General features: G+C 35.0%; 1 protein-coding gene across 1 annotated transcript in view; it reads right to left on the reverse strand.

The window, feature by feature from the left end:
- The window catches only part of NEB (nebulin), a 262,192-nt gene that overhangs the window by 202,987 nt on the left and 32,310 nt on the right, over positions 1 to 26,895 (reverse strand). The window contains 21 exon segments of the mRNA XM_053698301.1: positions 1,782 to 1,988; positions 2,286 to 2,597; positions 3,343 to 3,450; positions 3,859 to 3,963; positions 4,554 to 4,760; positions 6,031 to 6,342; positions 12,478 to 12,585; positions 14,253 to 14,357; positions 15,658 to 15,864; positions 15,952 to 16,263; positions 18,297 to 18,404; positions 18,768 to 18,872; positions 19,722 to 19,925; positions 20,044 to 20,355; positions 22,266 to 22,373; positions 22,466 to 22,570; positions 22,838 to 22,936; positions 23,063 to 23,170; positions 24,060 to 24,257; positions 25,482 to 25,595; positions 25,700 to 25,807. Coding sequence (XP_053554276.1) covers positions 1,782 to 1,988; positions 2,286 to 2,597; positions 3,343 to 3,450; positions 3,859 to 3,963; positions 4,554 to 4,760; positions 6,031 to 6,342; positions 12,478 to 12,585; positions 14,253 to 14,357; positions 15,658 to 15,864; positions 15,952 to 16,263; positions 18,297 to 18,404; positions 18,768 to 18,872; positions 19,722 to 19,925; positions 20,044 to 20,355; positions 22,266 to 22,373; positions 22,466 to 22,570; positions 22,838 to 22,936; positions 23,063 to 23,170; positions 24,060 to 24,257; positions 25,482 to 25,595; positions 25,700 to 25,807 — 3,552 coding nt within the window.

Genomic DNA, 26,895 nt, shown 5'->3' on the forward strand with positions numbered 1-26,895 from the left:
GTCCCGTTTTGCATTATAAGCAAGGAAAATGGACTGCAGTATGATCCTGTGCTGCAGTATGTTCCCTAAGGGTCTCTTCCAATGGGTCAGTCAAATTAGATGGTGGTAAATACATGACTGATAAGCAAAACTAAGGGTAGACAGAAATAAAGATATATTCCTGAAAATTTAAATAGTAAGTGTATTTACCCAAATTACAACAAAACCCTATATATACACCTCAAAACCCCCAAATGTTTCACCCTCAGAACAATTTTACCCACACCCCCCCCCCTCAGCAGCTCCTATGAGGGTACTCACCCACCTCCTGGGCAAAGAAAGTGAGAAAATTGGGCTCAGATAATTTGCAATGTCTGCATACTGTCCCTGTGAAAATGTCAGCCAGCCACTGATCCGGTGAGGGAGAAGAGAATAGGTGTCAAAGGGGGGGTGGAGCTTACCTCTGCAATAATGTGCAGACAAAGGCCTCTGAGTAAGACACAATAAACACTACTTACAGTAAAAAAATGTATTACTATAAATAAACAGAAAATAAGGCGCCCATAGCGTAATATGTTCCAAATATTGGTGAAATATATAAAGGTGAATATTATGCACTCACATTTAAAAAAGCACTGTCAAGTGCTGTATAAACAGGCCAGAAATTCAAGAGTAAACTGGCTAACTTTTCTTCTGTAGCAACGGCAAATATAGATATGGGGGTGTATTATCTTCTTCCTTAGGATAGATCAAAGAACAACATCCATAGCGCAATATGTTTGATACATGTAAAAGAAAATACCAAATCTTTTGCACTCACATTTTGTGAAGCACTTCCAAGTGCTGTACTTGCATGCCAGATATTCTAGAGTAGTCTGGCTAACTCTTTCTTTGTGTCAGGAACATAAAAGGGAGATATCTCAGGTATGGATTGGATACAACATGGAACAGGTAGCAAGAAGAAAGCAGTATTGAGGTGGATACCGCTTATTAAAAAGTCCCAATAAAATGTGTATAAAAATCCGTTTTGATTAAAAATATTATTTATTATCAAAACTAAAACACAGCGACGCGTTTCTCAGTATAACACTGTTTCATCAGCCTGATTATGGCAGGGAGATTTAACTGTGAGGGTTCTGACATGCCATAACTAAGGTATTATTTTACCCCTGCTTCATGTTGGAGAAATTATCCTGAGGTCTTCCCTGAGTGAAGATTGAAGAGGGGTACTGAGTCTCAAGTCAGGTCTGAGCTCCCAATAAAAGATTAAATAGAAAATAATAATATCTTGCTTGCAGAGCAGCTCTCTCCTTGGAGGCCAAGAACAAACTAGGTGGGGAGAGGAGGTGGGAGGGATTAAAAGCTTTTGGGAGGGTTCTTGACCTCCTCCTGGTGGTGGAAATATATCCCACATGTTACGAAAGAAAATTCATTTTTAAAATGTCACTGCTACATTTACTTATTCACAAATCATATATTAAATGGATTGATCTATCTATAGTAGCTCAATGTTCTGTTTTAATGATATATAAGGAAACATTAGTATCTGTCCTTTACTATGGTAATATATCTTCCTATACAGTGAAGCATTCTTCTGAATTTTCTCACTTCATTCCTTCATTGCCTTTTTAAAATTATCAGACATATTTGGTTTGACAAGAAAATGATTGAAATTGTAGAATAAACAGAATTATCCACAATTCTTATTATCATTATGCATGTTACTAACACTCTCTGAAGTGCTGAAGATCTATTTGTTCATACAAAAATACGTTTAGTAATGTTTCATTTATAATGCTTACGCGATTCATTATCTGAGCATTGTTCTTTGCCAACACCATCCCCATTGAATCTGTCAAAGTAGAAAACTGGAATTTATCTGGGTGCTGGCGGTATTTCTTCTCACTGAGAATATCCATTGCTTTCCTGTTCTTCTCTGCTTCCTGGGATCCATATGGAATCCATCCAACGCCTTTGACGAAATCATTGTAGTCTGCTTTATAAAGATTCTAAGAAGACAAACATAAACATGACTTAGTTATTTGCAAATTTGTATATCATGTTATAGTTTCAATTATCTCTTAAAGTGAAACTTGTTAATTAGATGGGAGTTATGGACTATTTTATCAGATAGCAGATTAAGCATATACTAAAATTAAAGAATAGTGCTATAGGTTTTATTTTTTTACAAAAGTTGAAACGTTTTAAAAACAATTACATAGCTAGAGAGGCAGACAAAGATGGATGAATAGATAGATAGATAGATAGAAAGATAATTCTTCTTTACAGTTGAGTTCTTTACTTACATCACTCAGTATCTGCATTCGGTTTTTAGATAGTTCAACATTCATGGCATCAGGTAGAAGGCTGTAGTGATGGATGAGCTTTTTATAGTTAGTATTTGTAGCAATATTCTGAGCAAGTTTTGCAGCAGTGACGCTGAACATGTCAACTGGGGTATGGAACACTGTCTTAGACTTTTCATAAGCTTTCTTGTATTCCCGATCCGACTGCATCTTTGCCACATTCATGAAGTGGACCAGTTTAGGATCATCCTGTAGACTACGGAATCCAATGTGCTTTCCTCTGGATAATTCATATGCTTTCTTATATTTGTACTGTAAAAAAATGCATGGAGTGAAAATTACACATAAAAAGTTAAATAATATGTAATAAAATTAACTGAAGACATTTCCTCTTGAAAGTAATAATGCAATTTCTTTTGGGACACCAACAACTTAATTGCTTATATAACAAAACAGATTTTAGTGCAATTGTAAAGTAAATTTAACTTCATAATGACCAGGGTACGTTGCTGGTCTTTCTATGGGGGTATCTTTTTTCAATAGTGCGGTCTTGCCGCCAGCAGTGAGGCCGTGTTTTTTAAGCAAGCCTGCAGGAGGGTTATGGGGTTAAAAGGACAGTAGAACCAGGAGCAGCAATGCACTACTGGGTGATTGGTGGTTTCACATATATGCCTTCTGTCACTAGCTCACCAGATGTGTTCAGCTAGCTCCCAGTGTATTGCTTCTCCTGAGCCTACTTTTTAAGATTCCAAGAGAATGAAGGAAAATTAATGAATATAAGGTTGCAAGTGGCTTTTTTTTTTTTTTTTTTTTTAAAGTTTTGCATGTACAAGACAAGTGCTGTAGTGGAGGGGGTAGTACAGTCATGTAGATATTGATGCATTGCTTATACTGCAATTGAAGGAAATACCTCTGATAATTACAGATAAATACAAACACATGGATGGTATGCTGCATTGTTACAGTGCATCTTACTTATGTTTAAAAGTGCAAAGTAAGGAACGGTGTTTATCCTTTCCTTTTCATACTATACACAAGTAAACTGAAGAATACTTACATCGCTGGCTATATCTCTTGATGCTCGAGCTGCTTTAACTGATATAGCATCTGGTTTCAAGTCATAACCTTTCTTCTTGTCTTCTTCGTAAGCAAGCTTGTATAATTTCTAGATATTACACAAAAAAAGACAAAGTTTAAAGGGAACAAGGGGTTAAATATTAACTAACAAAATTATAGATGCAAAAGTGAGATACAGAGACAAAATGGTGGCAGAGCTAAAGGGGTAAGTAGTGGGGGGAACAAGAAAGGTACATAGAATTGACAGAATAAGGGGCAACATAAAACAGACTGGCAGGGAGTGGGATACAAGAGAGAAAATAGGCAGGTTTATGGATGCAGAGCAAGGGAATCAGAAGAGGGAAAGAACAAGGAAAGAAAGGAGGACAATTTCAAGTTATCAGGAAGTGCAGAGGATGAATTAGGGAGAAATATATCAGTGGCAAATAGGAAGAAGAAGACAACAGTGCTGCAATAAAATTGCAACCTTATGTCCATATACATCAATATAACTTACATCACTCATGTTCAGCTGGTTTGCTTTAGATAGCAGGATCTCTGGGGTGTCCGGCATTACGTGTATTTTGGTCTTGTCCTTATTCCAGGCATCAGTATAAAGTCTCTAAAAATGCACAAATTATCTGAATATCATATAATTCATTCATGTAATATCATTGTTAATCTATATACAAGAAAAGGCTATGTTCTAATTGTCACAAAGGGCACTTTCAAATGCTGATTACTTTTTAAATAAACTGTATTAGAAAGGGGCATGGGATGTATTTAAAATACTAAATATGTATTACTAGACCATTTAGTAACGTAAGCTCTGGTAGCCTAAGTATTCAGTCTTCAGCAAATGTAAACTATAGAACCTTGCTATAAATTGTATGGCCAATGTCTGAGATATTGAGTTGTATGCAAAATGTAATAATACTCATTAGGAGGTATGATAGTGCTGCTTCTGTATAAAACTCATCACCATGGCTGCATAGCTTGCTGTGAGCTACACAACCTCATTTTTATGTTTGTAAAAGCTTAAACCACTTTGCATGGAAAACATTGAATGTGTTTAAAATATGCTCTATTAAATGTGCAATAAAATAAGGAATTACAATTTTTTTTATATTTAATTCATTTAATAAGATGACTAATTGGGTGACTTAATAATTAAGTATTCTTATTTAAATAACTACAGAAACATTAGCTTACCTTATTCATTGTTAATGCATTATTTCTTGCAAGCACCTGTTCCATTGCATCATTCGGGATTGAAAATTTCCACTGGTCTGGATTTTGACGATATTTATGATCACTCATGATGTCTACAGCTTTCCTTGCTTTTTCAACATCCAGAGAGCCAATTGGAACCCAGCCAACTCCTTTCATCCAGTTATTGAAATCAGCCTTGTACAAATTCTTAAATAAAGAATGTGATAAAATTAGCATGCTAATAATAATAATAATAATAATAATAATAATATCAGCGTAAAGCATACTGGGATTTTTACTGTGTTCCCAATGTACCTGCTGGAGTGTATTAAATAGTTTAAAAATAGCCCCTTTACCTTATTTTGTCATTTGAAATAGTTGCTTTTGCCTGTTGTATCCCAACCAATACTGAATATTTCAATACTTAAAGGGTTATTCATATACAGTATATCATTTTAACATTCTTCCAATTTACTAGAATTTATTACTATTTTCTAATTTGCTTTCTTTTTTTGGTATGCTTAGTTACATAGGCAATCTAGGTAGGCACAGGAGGTGGGAGCTAGCTGCTGATTAGTGTCATTGTTTTACTGATGTGTTTATCTAGCTCCCAGTACCGCATTTCTACACTTTCGATAAAGGATACCAAGAGGATAAAGCAAAATTGATAATAGAAGTGGAAAGATGTTTAAAAAGATATGCTATATCTGAATCATGAAAGAAAAATGTTGTGTTTCATGTCCCTTTAAGTAATAGTTATAGAAAACCTACTGTATGTAAATAAGAAGTGAAAAAAGAGATAATAAAAGATTAATTGATCTCACTGTGTATAGAGAGATAAGGAGGATATCATATAAATAGATAAGTTAATGATGTCTAATCCCCGGGAAGCTCAGCCCTTTTTTATTGGGTTGTGACCTCAATTAGCTGAGACAGCTATTTAATATACTAAAATAAACCTAACTGAGCAATTCACCGTACATTTTATACTCTGCAGCTGGTATAACAAGTCTCTGTAAACACATTAAAGGGACATGAAACCCAATTTTTTTTATTTCATGCTTCAAATAGAGTATGTGATTATAAACAACTTTAAAATGTACTTCTACTATCCAATTTGTTTTGTATTCATCTGCACCATAAGCATGTAAAGGATCAAAATTTAAAAAAAAACAACATAAACATTTATTTTTAAAAGGCAAGAATATTCTAAGGCTATAAGAAATGTTCATTTAACCCAATAGTTGAAAATGTTGCAATATTACACTATTATATGTTAAACTTGTTTTATATTACATATATATGTGTGTTCTTTATGAGTTCTTCTAACAGTGTTTCATCAGAATAATGTAGCAAATACAGCTATGAGAATAAAATATGTGTAGGTATCACCATCACTGTCATTGAAGAGAATATTGTCTTTGCACATGTGATCAAGAAGATGAAGTAGAATGCATGCAGGAGAATATTTACTTACATCACTCTGGATTTGCATTTGGTTCCTGGACAGTTGCAGGTGCATGGCATCTGGCAGGAGTGTATAGTGATGCATAGGTTGCTTGTAGTGTGTATTGCTGCTCACTTCTTGGGCTTTCTTTGCAGCTGTGACACTGAACATGTCAGGGGGAGTGTGATACTTGGTCTTGATTTTCTCATAGTCTTTCTTATATTCTCTGTCTGACTGGATTTTGGCAACATGCATGTAGTGAACCAGTTTTGGGTCATCTTGCAGACTACGGAAGCCCACTTGTTTACCTTTGTCTTTCTCATATGCTTGTTTGTATTTGTACTAAAAATAAAAATAACAATGTGAGTGTAAATGTCAAAATAAATTAACTATTTCATGTGCAATGCTTAATGAAAAGGCAAGATCAGATAGTTGTTATTGTTAATCCCTAAGAAACAGTCTGTTTATCTATCTATCTACACATAAAGGTCAAGGCCATGTTGCATTTCAATGTAGGTCATTTCTCTTCAATTTCAAAATTTTGGGCCTCAGAATGCCCAGAGACCTTTTGTCTCTGCTTAAAAAAGATTTGCTAACTTCCGCAAAGTAACCTCACTTTTCAGTACACAGTACAGTCTTCAGTGGTGTATGAAGACCCACTATGGGCTATATTATGAGTGTGTCGCTAGGTGTAGCACGCAAGCGATAAGGGGTATTTTGCGTTTCTTTGTGTGTTCCGGAAATAGCATGCATATTATGAGTTGAAAGTAAATGCATTCGCTGAGCACAATCAAATTTAACGTGTGTCAGGTTAGCGCGACTACAGAGCTCTGGTAAACAATTAGGCGAGACAAAAAAGTGGCACAAATATAATCAAAAACATTTAAAAGTATAGTTGCAATCTAAATTGTGAAACACGATGAGCGTTACACATATTTTCTATTTCTATGTTCTTCACAAATGAATAATGTATTTTTTATTATGATATATATATTTCTATATATATCTAATACTGTTCATGTAAAATACATATCTATATCTATAGGAATAAATACAGTTGTTCTCATAAGTTTACATACCCTGGCAGAATTTATTATTTCTTGGCCATTTTTCAGAGAATATGAATGATAACACAAAAACTTTTCTTTCACTCATGGTTAGTGTTTGGCTGAAGTAATTTATTATCAATCAACTGTGTTTCTGGGGTTTGAATGGTTATTAAAGGTAACCATCCTCACCTGTGAGCTGTTTGATTGTAATTGGTGTGTGTGTATAAAAGGTCAATGAGTTTCTGGACTCCTGACAGACCCTTGCATCTTTCATCCAGTGCTGCACTGACGTTTCTGGATTCTCAGTCATGGGGAAAGAAAAAGAATTGTCAAAGGTGTGAAAAAGGTAGTTGAACTGTATAAAACAGGAAAGGGATATAAAAAGATATCCAAGGAATTGAGAATGCAAATCAGCAGTGTTCAAACTCTAATCAAGAAGTGGAAAATGAGGCGTTCTGTTTGATAACATACTGCATTCATCTTGCCATCAATTCTGACTAAATTTCCTGTGCCTTTGGAGCTCACACATCCCCAAAACATCAGCGATCCACATCCGTGTTTCACAGTAGGAATGGTGTACCTTTCATCATAGGCCTTGTTGACTCCTCTCCAAATGTAGCGTTTATAGTTGTGGCCAAAAAGCTCAATTTTTGTCTCATCACTCCAAATGACTTTGTGCCAGAAGGTTTGAGGCTTGTCTCTGTGCTGTTTGGCGTATTGTAAGTGGGATACTTTGTGGCATTTGCGAAATAATGGCTTTCTTCTGGCGACTCGACCATGCCGCCCATCTTTCTTCAAGTGCCTCCTTATTGTGCATCTTGAAACAGCCACACCACTTGTCCTGAATTTCACCTGAAGTTATTTGTGGGTTTGTCTTTGCATCCCGAACAATTTTCCTGGCAGTTGTGGCTAAAATTTTAGTTGGTCTACCTGACCGTGGTTTGGTTTCAACAGAACCCCTCATTTTCCACTTCTTTATTAGAGTTTGAACACTGCTGATTTGCATTCTCAATTCCTTGGATATCTTTTTTATATCCCTTTCCTGTTTTATACAGTTCAACTACCTTTTCCCGCAGATCCTTTGACAATTATTTTGCTTTCCCCATGACTCAGAATCCAGAATCGTCAGTGCAGCACTGGATGAAAGATGCAAGGGTCTCTCAGGAGTCCAGAAACTCATTGACCTTTTATACACACAAACTAATTGCAAGCAAACAAATCACAGATGAGGATGATTACCTTTAATAGCCATTCAAACCCCTTTGTGTCAACTTGTGTGCATGTTATCAGGCCAAAATCACCAGGGTATGTAAACTTTTGATCAGGGTCATTTGAGTAGTTTCTGATGTCATTATGATTTAAAAAGAGTAAACACAGTTGATTGATAATAAATGGATTCAGCCAAACACTAACCATGAGTGAAAGAAAAGTTTTTGTGTTATCATTCATATTCTCTGAAAAATGGCCAAGAAATAATAAATTCTGCCAGGGTATGTAAACTTATGAGCACAACTGTATATAGGTATATACATAAATATATACAAATATGTATTTAAGAATAAATAGAACATATTCTACTATGTGAAGAACACTGGAATGTGAAATAGTAATATTTCATGTTGGGTTTAGCGCTTTTGAATATACATGGTCGGGTTACATGCGAGTATGGGTCTTAGTATGTTTTTACGCTCCATGGATTTATATGAGAGAAGAAATTAATACGGTTGCAATATTTTTTTGTGCTCATTAGGTTTATGCTTGCGAGCAAACATTTTACTTTCAACTTGTAATACGAGGGCAACCCAACATGCACAAAAAACCTCCGTATAGCAAAGTTAACGCGTGAGCATGAGTGCTAAATAGCACTCAATTTGTAATCTAGATCTATGTGGCCTATTCAAAATCAAGCAAACCTTTCAATTTGCATAAAAACTCGCCTAAAAATCAGGTGGCGGTATTCAAAATCAAGCAAAGTGTAAACATTATTAAGCAATAATATGATTTACGCTACCTATTGGTGGCTGCGTGAAGCATTACATGGAAAGTATGCGGTTGCATTTTTTAAAGGCCTTCAGCTAGCATATTGTTTAAGATGATATTCAAAATCAACCGATTTTTCATGCTGCGGTTAAATTTGCGCTATGCCCCCCTTAAACCCCCAGGCGGTGGCAAAAAAGATATTGAAGATGTGTGAATTACAGTGCATCATATACTGTATATGTTTGATGCAGTGACTCGATGTACTCTGAGAAGATTTATCATGTTACATTGGGCTGTAACCACAGCCGCTTGGGTAATGTCAGGTTTACCCGGGTAATGCTAGGATTACCCAATTTCTTACTTTACCCACAACATATATACTGTATATATATATATATATATATATATATATATATATATAGTAGTACAGAAGTCAGCACTTATTGGTCTTGTGTAATAAAACTTAGCATTTAATAGCCATATTTAAAAACAGCAACGTCAATGCAAATACAAAAATCTTACCTAAAGAGCTTCCCTTTTACACCCCTTATATACACAGCTAATTTCACTAACAAGCTGCACACTTGTGTGATGTGAATGCTAAACACCATGTCTGTGTGTGGATCAGTGATGGGTGTCGCACCGACAATGTCATCATGTGTTGCCGGTTGGCTCCGTACCATGTGACTTACGATCAGCTGAACTTGACAGCTGTCATACTCGCATCCTACCGTCTGCCTGGCTGTCTAAGACAGAGCCATACAGTAGCGAAATACCACAAACACCAGCAGATTCCGGGTGCGCAACTACCCATCATTGTAACCATCAACCTATTAAAATCTGTAAATTTATAAACATTAAAAGAAAAAAATATAGATACTAAATAGAATTATTAAAATAGGACTATAACATTGGTATACACATGTAACATTTTGATCTATGGCAGGTTGTGCAGTCTCCACACGCATCCCAATTTTGTTGGCTTCAGCCAATTTTTCTTTTCATAACATTTAATGGGATCCATTTCAACCAGTATATCCCTCAGATTGGGAACTCGGCGATAAGACATTTTCGGAGGTTGTAATTGTTGGCATGGGAGCCTTCTAACCCTTTTAAGTATTTCCCATTGATTCCTCATGGCAGTATTCATCAATCTATGGGACATGTCAAAAGTTGTCACAAAATTTAGCCTGTCGTCCTTGGTTTTAGGTTCTGGATACATCTATTAGTTACTGTAACACCCAGAGTCCTAAATACAATACTGGATTTCAGCCCCTTCTTCGGCAAACCTTGAGTCTTTTTTGATCCCCTGTGGACATTGTGAAATCTGCCCATACCTAACTTGTTGGACTATTGAATATATGTGCAATGTATATCTGTTTAATGCACCTAAAACATGAACAAATCGGTGGATACCTCAGTTGAATCTCTAATCTACCATACGCCACCAGATACTGGAGAGATCAAAATGTTATAAGTGTATACCAATGTTATAGTCTTATTTTAATAATTCTATTTAGTATCTATATTTTTTCTTTTAATGTTTATAAATTTACAGATTTTAATAGGTTGATGGTTACAATGATGGGTAGTTGCCCTCCCGGAATCTGAACCTTTTGTACTGACTATATATATATATATATATATATATATATATATATATATATATATATATATATATATATATACAGTGGAAGCTCCTCCATATGTGCACAGCCGCACGTGAGACCCCAGCCCAAATGAAGGGAATTTTTTTTTTAATAAAATATAATTTTTCCAATCATTTCTAGCCCAACAAATTAAAAGCCAAAGTGTTTTTTTTTAAAAAAAAAATAAAAAAATTAGTGTAACTTTTTTTAATTTAACCGCACGTGCCTGTCATTATATAACTTATTAGAATTGCCTGCAGCCTGTTCCCAGCCATTACCCATCCCTATACTGTCTTAATCGCACAGTTCAGCCTGTGTGATAGACAGTGCGAATGAGCAGAGAGGTGAGGCTAACGGTCCGACTCCAGATACGTGACATAATCACCGCAGTCACGTGATGACGCGTGATGAGGCTCCTCTCACTCAATGGCGCAAATGGCGCAAAATCTCATTGCGGAGATAGTTGTTGAGCTGAGAGGAGCTCATTTTGCAGAGTTAGTCAGGCTCAGTGTGACCAAGTTGGTGGTGTGGGACTTAGTCAGACTCAGAGTCTCAGAGAACTTAAAACAGAATAAGCTGAGGCGTGGCTGGGCACTAGTGGGTGGTGTGGTGATAGAAAGAAGTTGAACTCAACTTAGAGAAAGAGGAGAATAGGGACTGGACTGTGAGAAAGAATATTGTTTTTGAGAATCAATTACTTACTAAAGTCGTCAGCATATTACTTTATTTTAGATAGAGAGAGAGACTGAGAGGCTGAGCAGCAGACTGCAGACTAGTTTAAACTTTTAATTACTAGTTAACCGTTGACAGCTGTCACGGCTGCTGCCTGGCCTGCTGTAATTATAGATTATTACTAGTTAAAAGTATTTTATTTTTTAAATTATTGCAGAGTTGTTCAAACAATTAAATAAAAATAAAAAATCAGTTAACTGCTGCAGATAGACACTAGTAAACCTGCATATTTTAACTTTTTAATTTATCCCCACTGACTCCTATAGCTACTTACCTACTAGTTATATATTTTATAACAGAAAAACTATTTACCTAAAAAGCTGCTGCATGCTGTAATTATACTAATTTGTGTATTGTGAACCCCCATTTGAATAACCCACGAGCCGCCACTGTATATATATATATATATATATATATATATATATATATATATACATAGATACACACAGCGTTGTTTTTTAAAAAAAATACAATTTTGTACTTTACAAGTATTTCAAGTAAGCTTACTTTTGTTTTCAGCAAAAGTAGTAAGTAAGGCAACAAGTGTTTCAAACAAACATAATTTTACCTTTGCAAAAGTAAAAAATTTAAAAAAAGCTGCTATTTTACTTAGGTTTACTATGAAAGACATAAAATTGTGAAAAAAACTGCAAAAAATGACTTGATTTAGGCCACAAATATTGCAAACAAAATTTAACAAGCATGTTTTGAGGCATATTTTGAGGTGGTTGGCATACAAATCCGCATCGATATGCCCTAATTATACACCACATATTTTCTTTGCATTTCTTTTTTCAATAAGAGAGAAAATATACAGCGGCATTGGGCATATAGATGTGGATTTGTACGAGAAGCACCTCAAAATATGCTGCCAGTCTTTTTGAATAGAGGCCATATTTGTAGTAAAAAATCGCAAGCTCCTATTAGAGCTGATACCTTCAACTTTATTTTTTTCTAAATTTACTATTAGTCTCGTAGTCTTTAACTATTCCATTGTGTTCTAAGAAAACTTTGCAACACTGTAAATTTTCATAGTAAGCTTAATTTCAAAAAAATAATTTACTTACATCACTTGCAATATTTCTTGACGCTTTAGCAGCAATAACGGATATGGCGTCTGACTTCAGGTCATAGCCTTTAGCAAGGTGTTTGAGCCAGTCGGCTCTGTAGGCAGACTATAAAAAAAAGGCATTGTTTATTTCAAAGCAACATAGAGAATCTGCAAAGATAAAACATTACATGCAAGATTATAACATATATAAGAGATGGAAAACATTCTATGAAATGATATTTGTCTGTTACATATAGAAGCTTACTATTGGCTTCCTTTATTTATAAATCTGCTTATGTTGTCTATTATTATACCTTAAAATTATTTTTCATACCAACTTGACATCTGGAATATTGTTATTATTATTGACTGGGGTCACATATTATTTGTCTGCCTAATTGTGATGCTGTGTTCCAGAGACTAGTATTGTCAATATTATGGGGTAGGTGTAAGAGCTTGGTGCTCTAATCTGTATAATAAGCTATGAATAAGTCTAAATTATACTATTATTATCAAATGGGTGAGTTTTGATCGCAGAACTGAGTGGGCGGAGCAGTTGAACAGTAGGTCGTCAATGCTACGGTAACATAATACATACATCTGACTGTCTGTAATTTCAGCACCTTATTGTTGCACATCTTCCTCATTTAGATTGTAATTATTTTGGATAAATTGTATCATCTACTAACTGTAGCCCATAATCAGGGGTCTCATCCCTTTCTCTTTCATCATGTTTAGTCATGTTTTGTCATTTTCTCATGTATGCTATGTATCTTTGTACAGAGATGTGTAAATTGTTGTTATTTATAAATAATAAACACTAATATTGCAGTGCAAAATACTACAATACACATGGATATTTATATAATTGTATACATAGGGAGGTATTACCATATCATGAGAGTGAGGCTTTTAAAGCTTTCCTCAATGGATGACATACTTAGATGAACACAGAACCATTTAACCCCTGCTGCTGTATTGTCTTGGCTAATTTATCTTTCCTTGAACAGTTGATCCAACTGGTACTTTTCTAGTATCTACTTATCTAAGCAATAAGTCTTGCTCGCTAAATACATTATGGACATACTAAAATGAACTCTGATTTTACCTGGAATCCAAATGTATTTTGTAGCAGAACATGCAACATATTTTCAAGATTGAAGATTCTATGTCTAAATAATTTAGTCATTTAGTATATAAAAAAGTACAATTATATGTAAAACTATTTGTAAAATAATGTTTGCAAGCATTTATTATTTAAGACAATGGGGCATATGTATCAAGCTCCGAACGGAGCTTGATGCCCCGTGTTTCTGGTGAGCCTGCAGGCTCGCCAGAAACAGCAGTTATGCAGCAGCGGTCACAAAGACCGCTCTGAGCAGGCGGACACACATCGCCACAATACAACCCGATCGAATACGATCGGGTTGATTGACACCCCCGTGCTGGCGGCCCATTGGCCGCGAGTCTGCAGGGGGCGGCGTTGCACCAACAGCTCTTGTGAGCTGCTGGTGCAACGCTGAATATGGCGAGCGTATTGCTCGCCATATTCAGGGAGGTCTGGCAAACCTGATCCGCACTGTCGGATCAGGTCCGCCAGACCTTGATAAATATGCCCATTTGTGTTGTTATTTACATAAATTACATTACATTAATAAACATATAAATAAAGAGTAAAAAATAAACAGGTTGAATATTACATGCTGTTTATAAAACTACAATAATTATCATGCAAAGTAATATTATTTCAAAAAGAAGGAGAAGTAGCTAAAAAACAATTCTAATACTCACCTCACTAATATTTAAGGCATTCACTTTTGCTTGGATAAAATTGGGATCATCTGCATTCAGGTTATACTTGTGTTTAGCTTTTTCTCCAGCTGCTTTGTATGTTATCTGACAACAAAACAGATCATTGTTACTTTAGATAGGAAAACCAATTGGGTTCAATGTCTGTTTTATATGTTTTTCTGGGATTACATTAGAAAGTTCTGAGTAAAGAAGGTAGAGAGAGGAAGGTAAAAAGCAAAAGAGAATATTGTGAAAGAGACAAATAAATATCCAAAAGGGTATGGTCAGCTAGTTAATGAAAAAAGAAAGATATTTTAAGAACAGAGCAATTTAGAAGCTTAAAAAATAGAGTTAGGGAACAAGGAGAAGGAGCTACGGAAAGCAAAAGCTATGGAACAGGACAGACAGTAGAGGACGTGGCAATCTAAGGAATATGACATAAAGCAGCAGACAGGGAAACTACAGAAGAGGAGAGAAAACTAGGGAAGGAACAGCAGAGAAATATATGGAAGAGGAAAGGTAGAGGACAAGATATAAAGCTGGGGAAATCAGTAGCTAAGGAACAGAAGTGAAAGCTGGTGAAGGGGAAAAAATGGAGGAGCAAGATAGTCAACAGGACAGAAAGTTATAGAAGAGGGAAGATAGGGAAGTCGGGATTAAATAATTTGAGAGAAAGCTAGGGAATGGGAAAGCAAGGAAAGGAGAGGAAATATGTGGAAAGCAGAGAAAGACGGATAAAGTTAGTTACACAGAGATCCAGAAAATAGGTACTAAAAGCTAAGAAAGTGTATAGCTAGAGAAGGGGGATTGAAAAACAAACTGAGGTTGAAAGTAATTCAGTAAAAACAGACCACAAGGGAAAAAGGTCAAATGAGATTCAGTTAAAGGGACAGTCTAGGCCAAAATAAACTTTCATGATTCAGATAGAGCATGTAATTTTAAAAAATTTTCCAATTTACTTTTTTCACCAATTTTGCTTTGTTGTCTTTGTATTCTTAGTTGAAAGCTTAACCTAGGAGGTTCATTTGCTAATTTCTTAGACCTTGAAGCCCACCTCTTTTCAGATTGCATTTTAATAAGTTTTTCACCACTAGAGGGTGTTAGTGCACATATTTCATATAGATAACACTGTGCTCGTGCACGTGAAGTTATCTGGGAGCAGGCACTGATTGGCTAGACTGCAAGTCTATCAAAAGAACTGAAAAAGGGGCAGTTTGCAGAGGCTTAGATACAAGATAATCACAGAGGTTAAAAGTATATTATTATAACTGTGTTGGTTATGCAAAACTGGGGAATGGGATAAAGGGATTATCTATCTTTTAAAACAATAAAAATTCTGGTGTAGACTGTCCCTTTAACTGAAATAGAGGAAATGTTTAATTTGCTGGGACAAAGGAATACCTACATTACTTAGCTGTTTGGTGTTACTCGTAGCAAGATTCATTTCCATAGAATCTGCAACACTTGTGAATTTGATGGTGTCTGGTTGCTGGCGGTACTTCTTTTCGCTCAAAGCTTCTCCAGCCTTCTTAACTTTTTCTACTTCCAAAGACCCCAAAGGAATCCATCCTACACCTTTAAACCAACTGTTGTAATCTTCTTTGTACACATTCTGAAATGCATAATATGGGTTTAATAAAATATTAAAAAAGTGGACAATCATATGCACACTTAGTTGTATTATAGCCAGAATACTCACATCACTCTGAATTTGCATCCTTTTCCTGGAGAGATCAACACTCATTGCGTCTGGTAAGAATGTATAGTGGTGGATTGGTTGCTTATAGCTAATGTTGGTAGCCACCTCCTGTGACTTTTTAGCAGCAGAAATGCTGACCATATCCAAAGGTGTATGATACTTGGTCTTGGTCTTCTCATAGTCCTTCTTGTACTCACGCTCTGACTGCATCTTTGCTACATGCATGAAATGGACAAGTTTGGGATCATCCTGAAGACTTCTAAATCCAACGTGCTTCCCTCTAGCTTTTTCATAAGCCTCTTTATATTTGTACTACAATAGAAAAGTTTTCAAGAAAGATGTCAATAAAAGGAAAGTACAAATGAAGGTCTCTCTTTTACCAACATGATGAAAAAAATCAGAGCAGCTTTCTTATAAAGTAAGGGATTGCTTTAATGTCTTCTGTAAACAATATAATAAACATTACAAATAAATGTGGAATTAAATTAGGTTTAGGCCATTTGTATATTTAATTGGGTGAATTACTGGTGTAGCATTTTACCTTAGATAGTCCATAGAAAAACATTTGAGATTATTATATTTATAGTATATGAAATAAGAAGTAACCACAGATGCATAATGTTTTCAATACAATTTTTTTTATGTATTATAATAATTTATTGCATCCTTTTTTAGAATTGTAGATGCAAGGCAATAAACTAGGTGGAGTGAAAAATCAGGACTAGCTAAGGGAAGCATAGTATGAGCTAGACAAAGAGTTTTTAAGAGGCATATTTCTTATATCAGTCTATGATAGCTAATAACAAGGAAAAGAGGAAATGATTGGATGTTTAAAGACAAATTAGGTTTTCATATTTTGGAGGTAATGTGTGTTTGAAGGTTGGGGGCAGGTTCAGTTTGCAAGTTAAAAGGCATAGTGAGGTTGAAGGCTAAAAGGCAGAGGGGTTTGGATGTTTTGAAGCCGGGAAGGTTTAAAGGCAGAGAGAGTCATGGGGGTTTGGATATTGAGAGCAAGGAGTGTTATCATTCTGAGAGTAAGAAGGGTATGGAGACTGAGAAGCATAATAGGTTTTGAAGTTGTGAGGAAGGGTGTATGTAGAGACTGGGTATGTTGGTTGGGTTAAATTTTGTGAGGCAGGGCCAGTTGGGATGTTGAGACGTAGGGCTGATTGGAATGTTGAAAGCTTGGAGGCAGAGTGAGTAAGCAGCTTGAAAAGTATAGTGAGATTGGAGTTCGAGAGGTAGGGAAAATTTGGACATTTTCATGCAGGGAGTCTGAAGGTTGATATTAAAGGGGATTTGGATGTTCGTCAGGGAAGGTTTTCATGCTGCAGCTGGGAAAGCAAAAAGAATATATAGTAACATAGTAGATGAGGTTGAAAGAAGACAGAAGTCCAAGTCATTTATAAACAATAATAAAAAGGACAGGGCCCTGCACCGACCCCACTAATTACTTTTTTCCAATCTGAGTATGATCAATTTACTACAAGACCTTGCTCCCTGTCTTTCATCCAGTTATTTATCCATGAGCTAACATATTAAGCTATTCCTAGTCCCTTCATTTTGTACAATAATGTCTTATGTAGCATTGTATCAAAAGCCTTAGCAAAACCAATGTAAATCACATCAACTGATTCACCTTTATCTATATTTCTGCTTACCACCTCATAGAATCTAATTAGATTTGTTTGGCATGAACTTTTAATCATAAAACCATGCTGATTTGAACTCTTAATCTTATTTTCCCAAATATATTTTTAAATATAATCCCTTATAATCCCTTCCAGTATCTTCTCCACTACTCATGTCAGGCTTATCTGTCTGTAGCTTCCTGGATCAGCCATACTTCCCTTTTTAAAAAGTGGCACCACATCAGCTTTACATGATTTTGGAAATTTGGAAGTAGGGTGGATTTGGATGTTTGGGGACACATTGGGGCTGAAAGTTGATATAAAATAGGGTTTTGAGGTTGGGTAGTAGGGTAGCTTTGGAGGCATGGTGGGTTTGGTGGTTGAACAGAAACATGGCTTTGTAGTTTGGGAGGGTGGACTTATACGTAGAGGAAATAGTTGAAATAAGGGAATGGAGAGAGTCATGGAGTTTAGGAGAAGATAAAGAGGAAGATACAGTATTATGAGGATGGTAGTAAATCATGAAATTAAAAAAGGGCAGACAGATAATTTAAAAAACATACTGTATGTCAATGTGACAAGACAAAGAATAAAAATATTGGAATAGGAGAGGTGGGGAAATGGATGAGTAGATGGAAAGTGGGTAAACAAGAGACAGCTACTTAACAAACAGTATTTTAACACAAAATATCAGCACTCTCATGTGGAACTTACATCACTTGCAATATTTCTTGAAGCCTTTGCAGCAACAATGGGAATAGAATCGCCAAGCACATGGTGTCCTTTTGCTATGGTTTTCAGCCAGTCCTGCTTATAATAACTCTGGAGGAAAAGATAATGATTTATTAAATATTATGTATTATGTATTTGAGAGGATCACAAATTTATAGGTGATAGAATACAGTAAGGATTGGTATGGGCAGAATACTTTTACCTAAGAAATCCTTTATATTTTGTTCAATTGTTACCATCTGTTAATATTTAAACTGAAGATAAAGGATTTTCAGTGTATTGTAATTGTAATTGAAATTAAGTGATGCAGCATATGTAGTAAGCCATTGTTAAGCTTCCATAATTAGAAGAAAATAATGCCCCCACCCTCACACCAATGTCATGTTCCATCATGTGTGACCCCTTTTGTTAGTACCTATGTTAGTGATCCCCTTTTTATCATCTATTACTCACATCACTAATATTAGCTGCATTACATCTGGCCTGAATAAACTGAGGTACATCTGTGGTTAAATTGTATTTGTGCATAAACTTCTCTCCTGAAGATTTGTAAAGTCTCTGTAGAAAATAAAACAAAGAGTGAAACAATAAATAAATAATTATTAACAACTCAATATAAGCCATACCCTAGTGTACTAGCAGCTACATAACGCTCTTACGTACAAAAGGAATATATAATAATTTGACTAAAAGCAATAAACAAGTGCAAAATTACTATTTCAAAACACAAACTGTATCATGTTAGTTGACTAAAAAACAAATGGCAATGATGCTTATCTTGTGAACATTGGTTACAAATAGGCATGTGCATTCGGCAGCTTCAGCTCTTAATTGCCAGATCTTAGTGTGTTGCACTTTCACAAGCACAAATATGGCTCCAACAAGAGCCAAAAGGCCGGGAGCTAACGAAGCTGCCGAATGCTCAAACCTAGGTCCAAAGATACAGTTAACAATGTACCATCTTAGGTCTAGTTTCCATTGATGTGGTACATTTTGGAAACTGGTGATAAAATCATTTTATCTCCATTTAAGTCTATGGAGAATTTTTGCCCTGCCTCCAGTTTCCAAACTTTATCACCTCAATAGAAACTAGGCCTTTATATAAAAACCATTATATAAATACATTATAGATATAATAGATATAAATGTGTTTTTTAGGCATGTGACAAAATTCGGAGGTGCAAATACAAATGTGTGTGTTGCATTTTTACTCAAATATTATCTGGCTTTGAAATGCCCCGAATGCCGTAGGCCATACATATTTTCAGCATTTGTTTACTAACGAATGTCAAAATCTGAATTTTTGCACATCCCTAGTGTTTATACTTATCATCTAGATTATCATTAATTGGATCATTAACTTCCGAGGCATACAGGCCCTAACCATTGCTTATTCTGCTAACTTACATCACTTAGTTGCTGAGCATTGATTTTAGCCTGGACCATTACTGGAGAGTCAGCAACACTGGTAAACTTAATAGTGTCTGGGTGCTGACGATACTTCTTTTCATTCAAAGCGTCACCAGCCTTTTTAGCTTTCTCAACATCCAGAGACCCTATTGGAATCCATCCAGTGCCCTTTAACCAGTTCAAATCTGACTTGTAGAGGTTCTAAACATGAAAAAAAGAAAAGAAAGGGTATAAAAAAATAAAATTGTTTATTGTAATATATTATTACATTTATGTATTGTAATACATTCTCACATTTTATCTGGTTGAAGCAACTTACATCACTTTGAATCTCCATCATCTTTTTAGACAACTCAACACTCATTGCATCTGGCAAGTATGTATAATGATGATGTGGCTGCTTATAGTTAATACCACTAGCAATGTCTTGTGCTTTCTTAGCAACAACCACGTTCACCATATCTAATGGAGTGTTGTACTTAGTCTTTGACTTTTCATAATCCTTCCTATATTCCCGATCAGACTGGATCTTGGCAACGTGCATGTAGTGGACAAGCTTAGGATCATCTTGTAAGCTACGGAAACCAACCATCTTTCCTTTTTGTTGCTCGTAAGACTTTTTATACTGTACCTGTAATAAACCAAAAAAATAAGGTGAAGCAGATAGTGTATCAGTTAAATGTATACAATGGTTTGAGCAGATTTTGTATACACATTTTTTGACAATAGTACAATGCTATACTAATTCATATCTTGAACCATAAAGCACAGCTATTAAATACATGTTATTTATCTGCCTGTTTATGTTACAGAAAAAAAATGGTAAACATTTAGGCATATTAGTACAATATTATATAATGATTATAATACTTTAAATCTGCTGAACCCAACAAATAATACTTTAACTCATCTTAACTCAAACAAAAATTACCTTGAAGAAACAATATTGATTCATTATGTTTTTTTTTAATAACACTTATCACTGTACTACAAACCATGATTTTGCCTGATATGTATCTGATACTATATAATTATATTTCTATGGTATCATTATTTAATTGATTTTAAGTTACAAAAGTATTAACACAATATTTTAAGCACTACATTATCTTTTTTAATACGGACAAATGCCATCAATTTAAAGGACCAAAATACTAAAAATCAACAAATGTATGATAACAAGATAATGCAATAGCACTTAGGGCTAGATTTATCAACCCTGAGGCGTACAGGGGCGCGTATACGCGCCCCTGTATGCCTCAGCTCGCCTGTGGCGGGACGCAATTACCCGCAGGTAATTAACATTGCACACGAGCGCAATTTTGCGCTCGCGTGAAATCCTGCCCCCTGCCTGCGCACAGCCAATCACGCGTGGGCAGGAGCTGTCAATCTCCTCAGTCGGACTCGACCGAGGAGATTGAATTTCGCCAGAATAGATGTGGCGAAGATGTTAGGGAAGCAGTGGTCTGGTGACCGCTGCTTGATAAATCGCGGCGAGCAAGTTCTTGTGAGAACTTGCTGCCGCAGGGCTTGATAAATCTAGCCCTTAGTCTGAACTTAAAATGAGAAGTATTTTTTTTCTGAAAAATGTCAAAGCTTTTTATTTTACCACTCCTCCTTTATCATGTGACAGCAATCAGCAAATCACAAATTAATTTACGTACATTCTATGAATTCTCGCACATGCTCAGTAGGAGCTGGTGACTCAAAAAGTGTAAATATAAAAAGACTGTGCACATTTTGTAAATGGAAGTAAATTAGAAAGTTGTATACTCTATCTGAATCATGACTTGTGTGTCCCTTTAAAATGGTTGTATTATTTTATTTTCTCACATAAAAGTGCAAGAAAATGCTGTAATGTGTTAGAGCATTTTTTATTGCACTGCTGCTTGCATATAACTGTGTTTAGCCCCTGCAAATGGGTTAAACACACAGCTAAAGTAAACTCTAGAGCAGAAAGGTACTACTGGGAGCTAGTGGAACACAACTGGTAAGCCAATGACCAGAGGCATATGAGTGTAGCCATTAATTACCAGCCTTATGTGTATCCCTTTGCCGAGGTTAAACACAGTAATATTTAAGCAACAGTAAAAAACTGCTTTTTCTATGTTAAATTTGTTTTGTCCCACGAGCCCTACAGTGGCCAAAAAGACAAATTTGTAACCTATTTTTCAAAATACTGTAAGTTGCCTAAACCAGCTATTTGATTTGTAGGTTACAAAATTTGCTTTTTGGCCTCTCTAGGGTGTGTGGGTGGAAAAAGCATAATTTTCACACAGAAGAGAGAGTTGTTTAATGACCTGTTAAATCACAACATTAATAAGGTAATATCCTGATGCAAATATTTAACATGTTGAATTGCTGTCTATAACTATGTTTTTGTTTCTGTCTTCTCTAAATATCAATTAATAAAAACACTTTCATATGCATTTAACCATTTGGCTATGTAATATATTGCACCGTACACCTACAGTCAATGGTTACTCTAAATAGAATGCATCATCTAAAGCAAATTACTACTATCTCTTTGTACCGACTTACATCACTGGCAGCGTGTCTAGCAGCTTTAGCAACTTTTATTGAGATAGCATCACTTTTCAAGTCATACCCCTTAGACTTTAGTTCCTCCATGTCATGTTTGTAGCAGTTCTGAAAAATAAATAATACACATCACTTTTATTGTAGCTCGCAGAATTAAGGTAACGGCAAATGGGGTATTTTTTTGTATAGAATTTCCTTACATCGCTCAGATTGTAGGCGTTTACTCTGGCTTGAATGAAAGCTGGAATATCTGCAGGCAGGGAATATTTATGAAGGACCTTTTCTCCTTCTGATTTGTACAAAATCTGGAATTGAAAACATTAAATTAGCACAACTTCTAATTAAAAACACTAAGCAATTATTGGAAAAGCAGGTACTGGTTAATAATTATATATATATATATATATATATATATATATATATATATATATATATATATATATAAAAAATATATATATAATATATATATATATATATATATATATATATATATATATAATTATTTGATTTTTTTCTTTCCCCGAACCTTATCACTTAACAATAAAAGATCCACACTAAAGTAAACCTCTTACATCACTCCTTAGTTTCTGGTTGAGCTTTGCTTGGACCATAACAGGATCATCTTCAATAGATGTAAATTTAATAGTATCAGGATGCTGACGATATTGTCTCTGTTGATGTTAAAAAAAGAAGAGAAAACGTTATTAAATGACAGCACAAACATGAGAATGAGAGTCAGTGTAATGACAAAGAAGGGAATATTACTGTTACAACAGGATACATATATTGGGGATTACCTCATTGAAGATATCTGATGCCTTCTTAGCCTTTTCAGCATCTATAGATCCATATGGTATCCAGCCACAGCCTTTAACCCAGCTGTTGTAGTCTGATTTGTAGTCAAGCTATAAATCAAAGGAAAAATATCACCTCAGACATTTTGTTTTATGGTATAAAAATAACCATGTCTTAGCATGTAGAAAATATAACTGAAAGGGATATAGAGGTCAAAATTAAACTCTTGTGATTCTTTCAAATGCAATTAAATTACCAGAATTACCGCTTTCTCCAATGACAGCATACTGAGGTAGGCCCAGGAGCGTGTACATGTCTTGAGTACTATATGGTGGCAGTTTCCCACCAATGTCTGTCTGTCTATCTATCTATCTATCTATCTATCTATCTATGCTCTCAAAAATTCATCTGATATGGTATCATGCCAGAATTAGTAGAGAACACTTCTGCATCCCATGTTATTATATGGAACCTGTTATACTAATGACTACAGTTGTACAGCATTTCATAAATAGACTCCATAGAATAAAAATATAAGTGGACTTAATTTAGACCACATTATTTTATTTAATGTTTTCAGTTCATTAAATCTTCCTTTTAGTATATTGTGATACCTTTTTAACTGCCCAACAAAATTAAGGTTCTGTATTCCATAAGCTTTTAAGATCTCACGTCTCTTTTTCAGCTGTAGATCCCCTACATGTGAAGAGGAGACCTGTAAGGTTTTGAAAGCTTATAGAATACAGAACCTTCATTTTATTGGCCACTTAAAAAGGTATCACAATATACTAAAAGGAGAATTCTCAGTTGGACCAATACATCAATAACTATTTTTTTCTGTTGAGTTCAATGATAAACTCAACAGTGCCAAATTTAACTTCTCTGATATAGAGAGGGCGGCTTATTAAGGCAATTTTGGGAATATAAAACGTTATTGTATGATAGCTGAAAAAAGATGTATTTTTTAAAGTTAAATAGTTTTAAAGATAAAGTACTTACATCACTCTGAATAGTATAGGCTTTCTTTGCTAATTCCAGGCTCACACTGTCTGGAGGATAGAAGTAAGTATGTATTGGATGTTTATAATCTATATTGCTGGCAATGGCCTGTGATTTCTTGGCTAAAGTGACTAGGATCATGTCCAGAGGTGAAGAGTATTTTGTCTTATTCTTTTCATAATCCTTCTTATATTGAATCTAAAATACAGAAATAAAAAAAAAAAAACATATTACACATATTTTATTTTATTTTAACTTAATTAAGCAACATTATAAAAAAAGACTTATGTTGGCTTGTGGATGCTACATTTCTTATGATAGTAACTATTAAAGTAAAAAGAGCAACCATATTGTGGATGAAGATAAAATTGCTCAGTACAAGAATGCCACAATAATTTACCTCTTTGTATAATGATTAGTTTGTATAACAATACACAATTTAATCATGGCTACACCATAAATGTAATGATACAATGTTACAATAAAGTGGCCACTCCAATAGAATGTAATTGTATTGTGAAATTGCTGAATTATTACTGTACAAAATATCCTTTGGAATATCCCTGATCTGGGTACGAACAATACCTATAAGACTCAAATCGCTCTGCTTACAAGGGAATATTGACAAGTATAAATGCCTTGCTATGAGCCTTTACTTTAAAATACAGCTTTTATTCTAAGTCCTGGATGGTGATATGCACAATTACATTTGTCCCCATTCCTGGCATCACTTACTATTTTATTGGTGGTAAGAACCAATACGCTAAGGGAACTAAGAAATACTTGGTAAATGCAAAACTCTATTTTAAATATTAAGCAAACTGTCATGTTTTGTATTAATGATAGTAAATTAAGAACAAATCTAAAATAAAGTACATACTTGTGTACAGGGTCACTGGTTAATATGAAAACATGTTGCCTAAAATATTTAGCAAAGGAACCTCAATTTAAAAGACAATAGCACTGTAACAGATGTTGAAACACTATCTTTTAGGTAGAACAGACATTTTTGAGTATAACGGCCCTATAAGCTTTAACTTAAGAAAGATCTGTGGGAAGACTATATGGGCCTCGCCCTCTGGGTTCTTATCTGTTGCCAGAAATCTAAATATCTATGGTTCTACTTCTGTAAATCTGAGAATGTGTTATCTCTAGAAGGTTCATATAACTTTGGGGGGCTAATAAAACATTATTTTGTCATGCTTAGTTTCAATAGCATAATAACATACTTATCAATGACTAAAGTATTACAAGCATAAGAACGATAAGAGCACAACAAAAATACACAAGCTAAAATGATCATTACTATTGCATGTATAAGAAAAAAGTATGCTCTGAAACTAATGCATAAATTACTATATTCATTTCCCTACTGACACTGCATCCTGTGTTTAAATAACAGTATAGGATTAGTATGCTTACATCACTCTGATTGTGCGCTGCTTTAGCAGAAAGCAACATTTTAGGATCATCTTGAATACTTAGAGCTCCGATCATCTTGCCTTTATTCTTTTCATAATCTTTTTTATATGAAACCTGCAAATGTAACAAACATATTATTAAGAGGCTCAGAACTCAGAAAATAGTGAGGAAAAAAACAAACAAACACAAAATCTTGGTGCATCCATTCCTTTACTTACATCACTGGCTTTAATTCTGTTTGCTTTAGCTGCCACCAGTGGAATTGCATCAATTTTAATACTCAGCTTCTTGGATTTGGCTTTATCCCAGTCATATTTGTAGCAATTCTGTTAAAAAAAAATAAAAAAAATTCAATAAGAAGGGAGCTTAGTAACATCTCCAATTACAACATTCTTTGTTTTATATATATATAAAAAAACAAAAACACACATGGTCAGTGATCAGTAGGGATGGGCGAATGTTTCGCAACATTCGAAAAACGGCACGAATTTTAACACATTCGTTTGTTCGAATCGAATTTCGAATGTTTACATAACATTCTAACCCTGAGGAATTCAATAAAAATTAACATGCATGGAAGTTATTCCAGCTTCTGTTCTATCTCATGGAGTGCTGTTCTCTCTCTTTTGATTTTTATGCAAATTACTTTTGGGTCACCCTAAGAGTAATGGGGAAACCAGACGTGGACTCCATGCACACTTGCCCTTAGAGAGATACAACTGCACCTCACTGACGAGGCCCATAGGAGGCCGAAACGATCGTCTGGGGTTGTTGCTTCCCTTGTTCAGAGAAGAATTGCCTGGTATTTCGGCGCTGGACTGTCATTGGGCAGGGTCAGACTGATATGCTTCAGGATATTTTTTCTCTGTGAAGGGGCATAGTGTGCAAAAAGAACTGGCACCCTGAGGAATTCAATAAAAATGAACATGCATGGAAGTTATTCCAGCTTCTGTTCTATCTCATGGAGTGCTGTTCTCTCTCTTTTGATTTTTATGGGTGAATGTTTCGCAACATTCGAAAAACGGCACGAATTTTAACACATTCGTTCGTTCGAATCGAATTTCGAATGTTTACATAACATTCTAACATTCGATTTTCGAATGTTCGGTTTCGAATTTTACGATTACATTAGAAAATATTCGAATTCGAAAAATTCGAATTTAGATTGTAATAGTATTTCTAATGCTTTTTCTTTAAATGTAATATTCGAATTATGCAATATTCGAATTCGAAAAATTCGAATTTAGATTGTAATAGTATTTCTAATGCTTTTTCTTTAAATGTAGTATTCGAATTATGCAATACGTGTATTCGAATTCGAAAAATTCGAATTTAGATTGTAATAGTATTTCTAATGCTTTTTCTTTAAATGTAATATTCGAATTATGCAATATTCGAATTCGAAAATTCGAAT

Source organism: Bombina bombina, chromosome 1 (assembly GCF_027579735.1).
Source record: "Bombina bombina isolate aBomBom1 chromosome 1, aBomBom1.pri, whole genome shotgun sequence".
Taxonomy (NCBI): domain Eukaryota; kingdom Metazoa; phylum Chordata; class Amphibia; order Anura; family Bombinatoridae; genus Bombina; species Bombina bombina.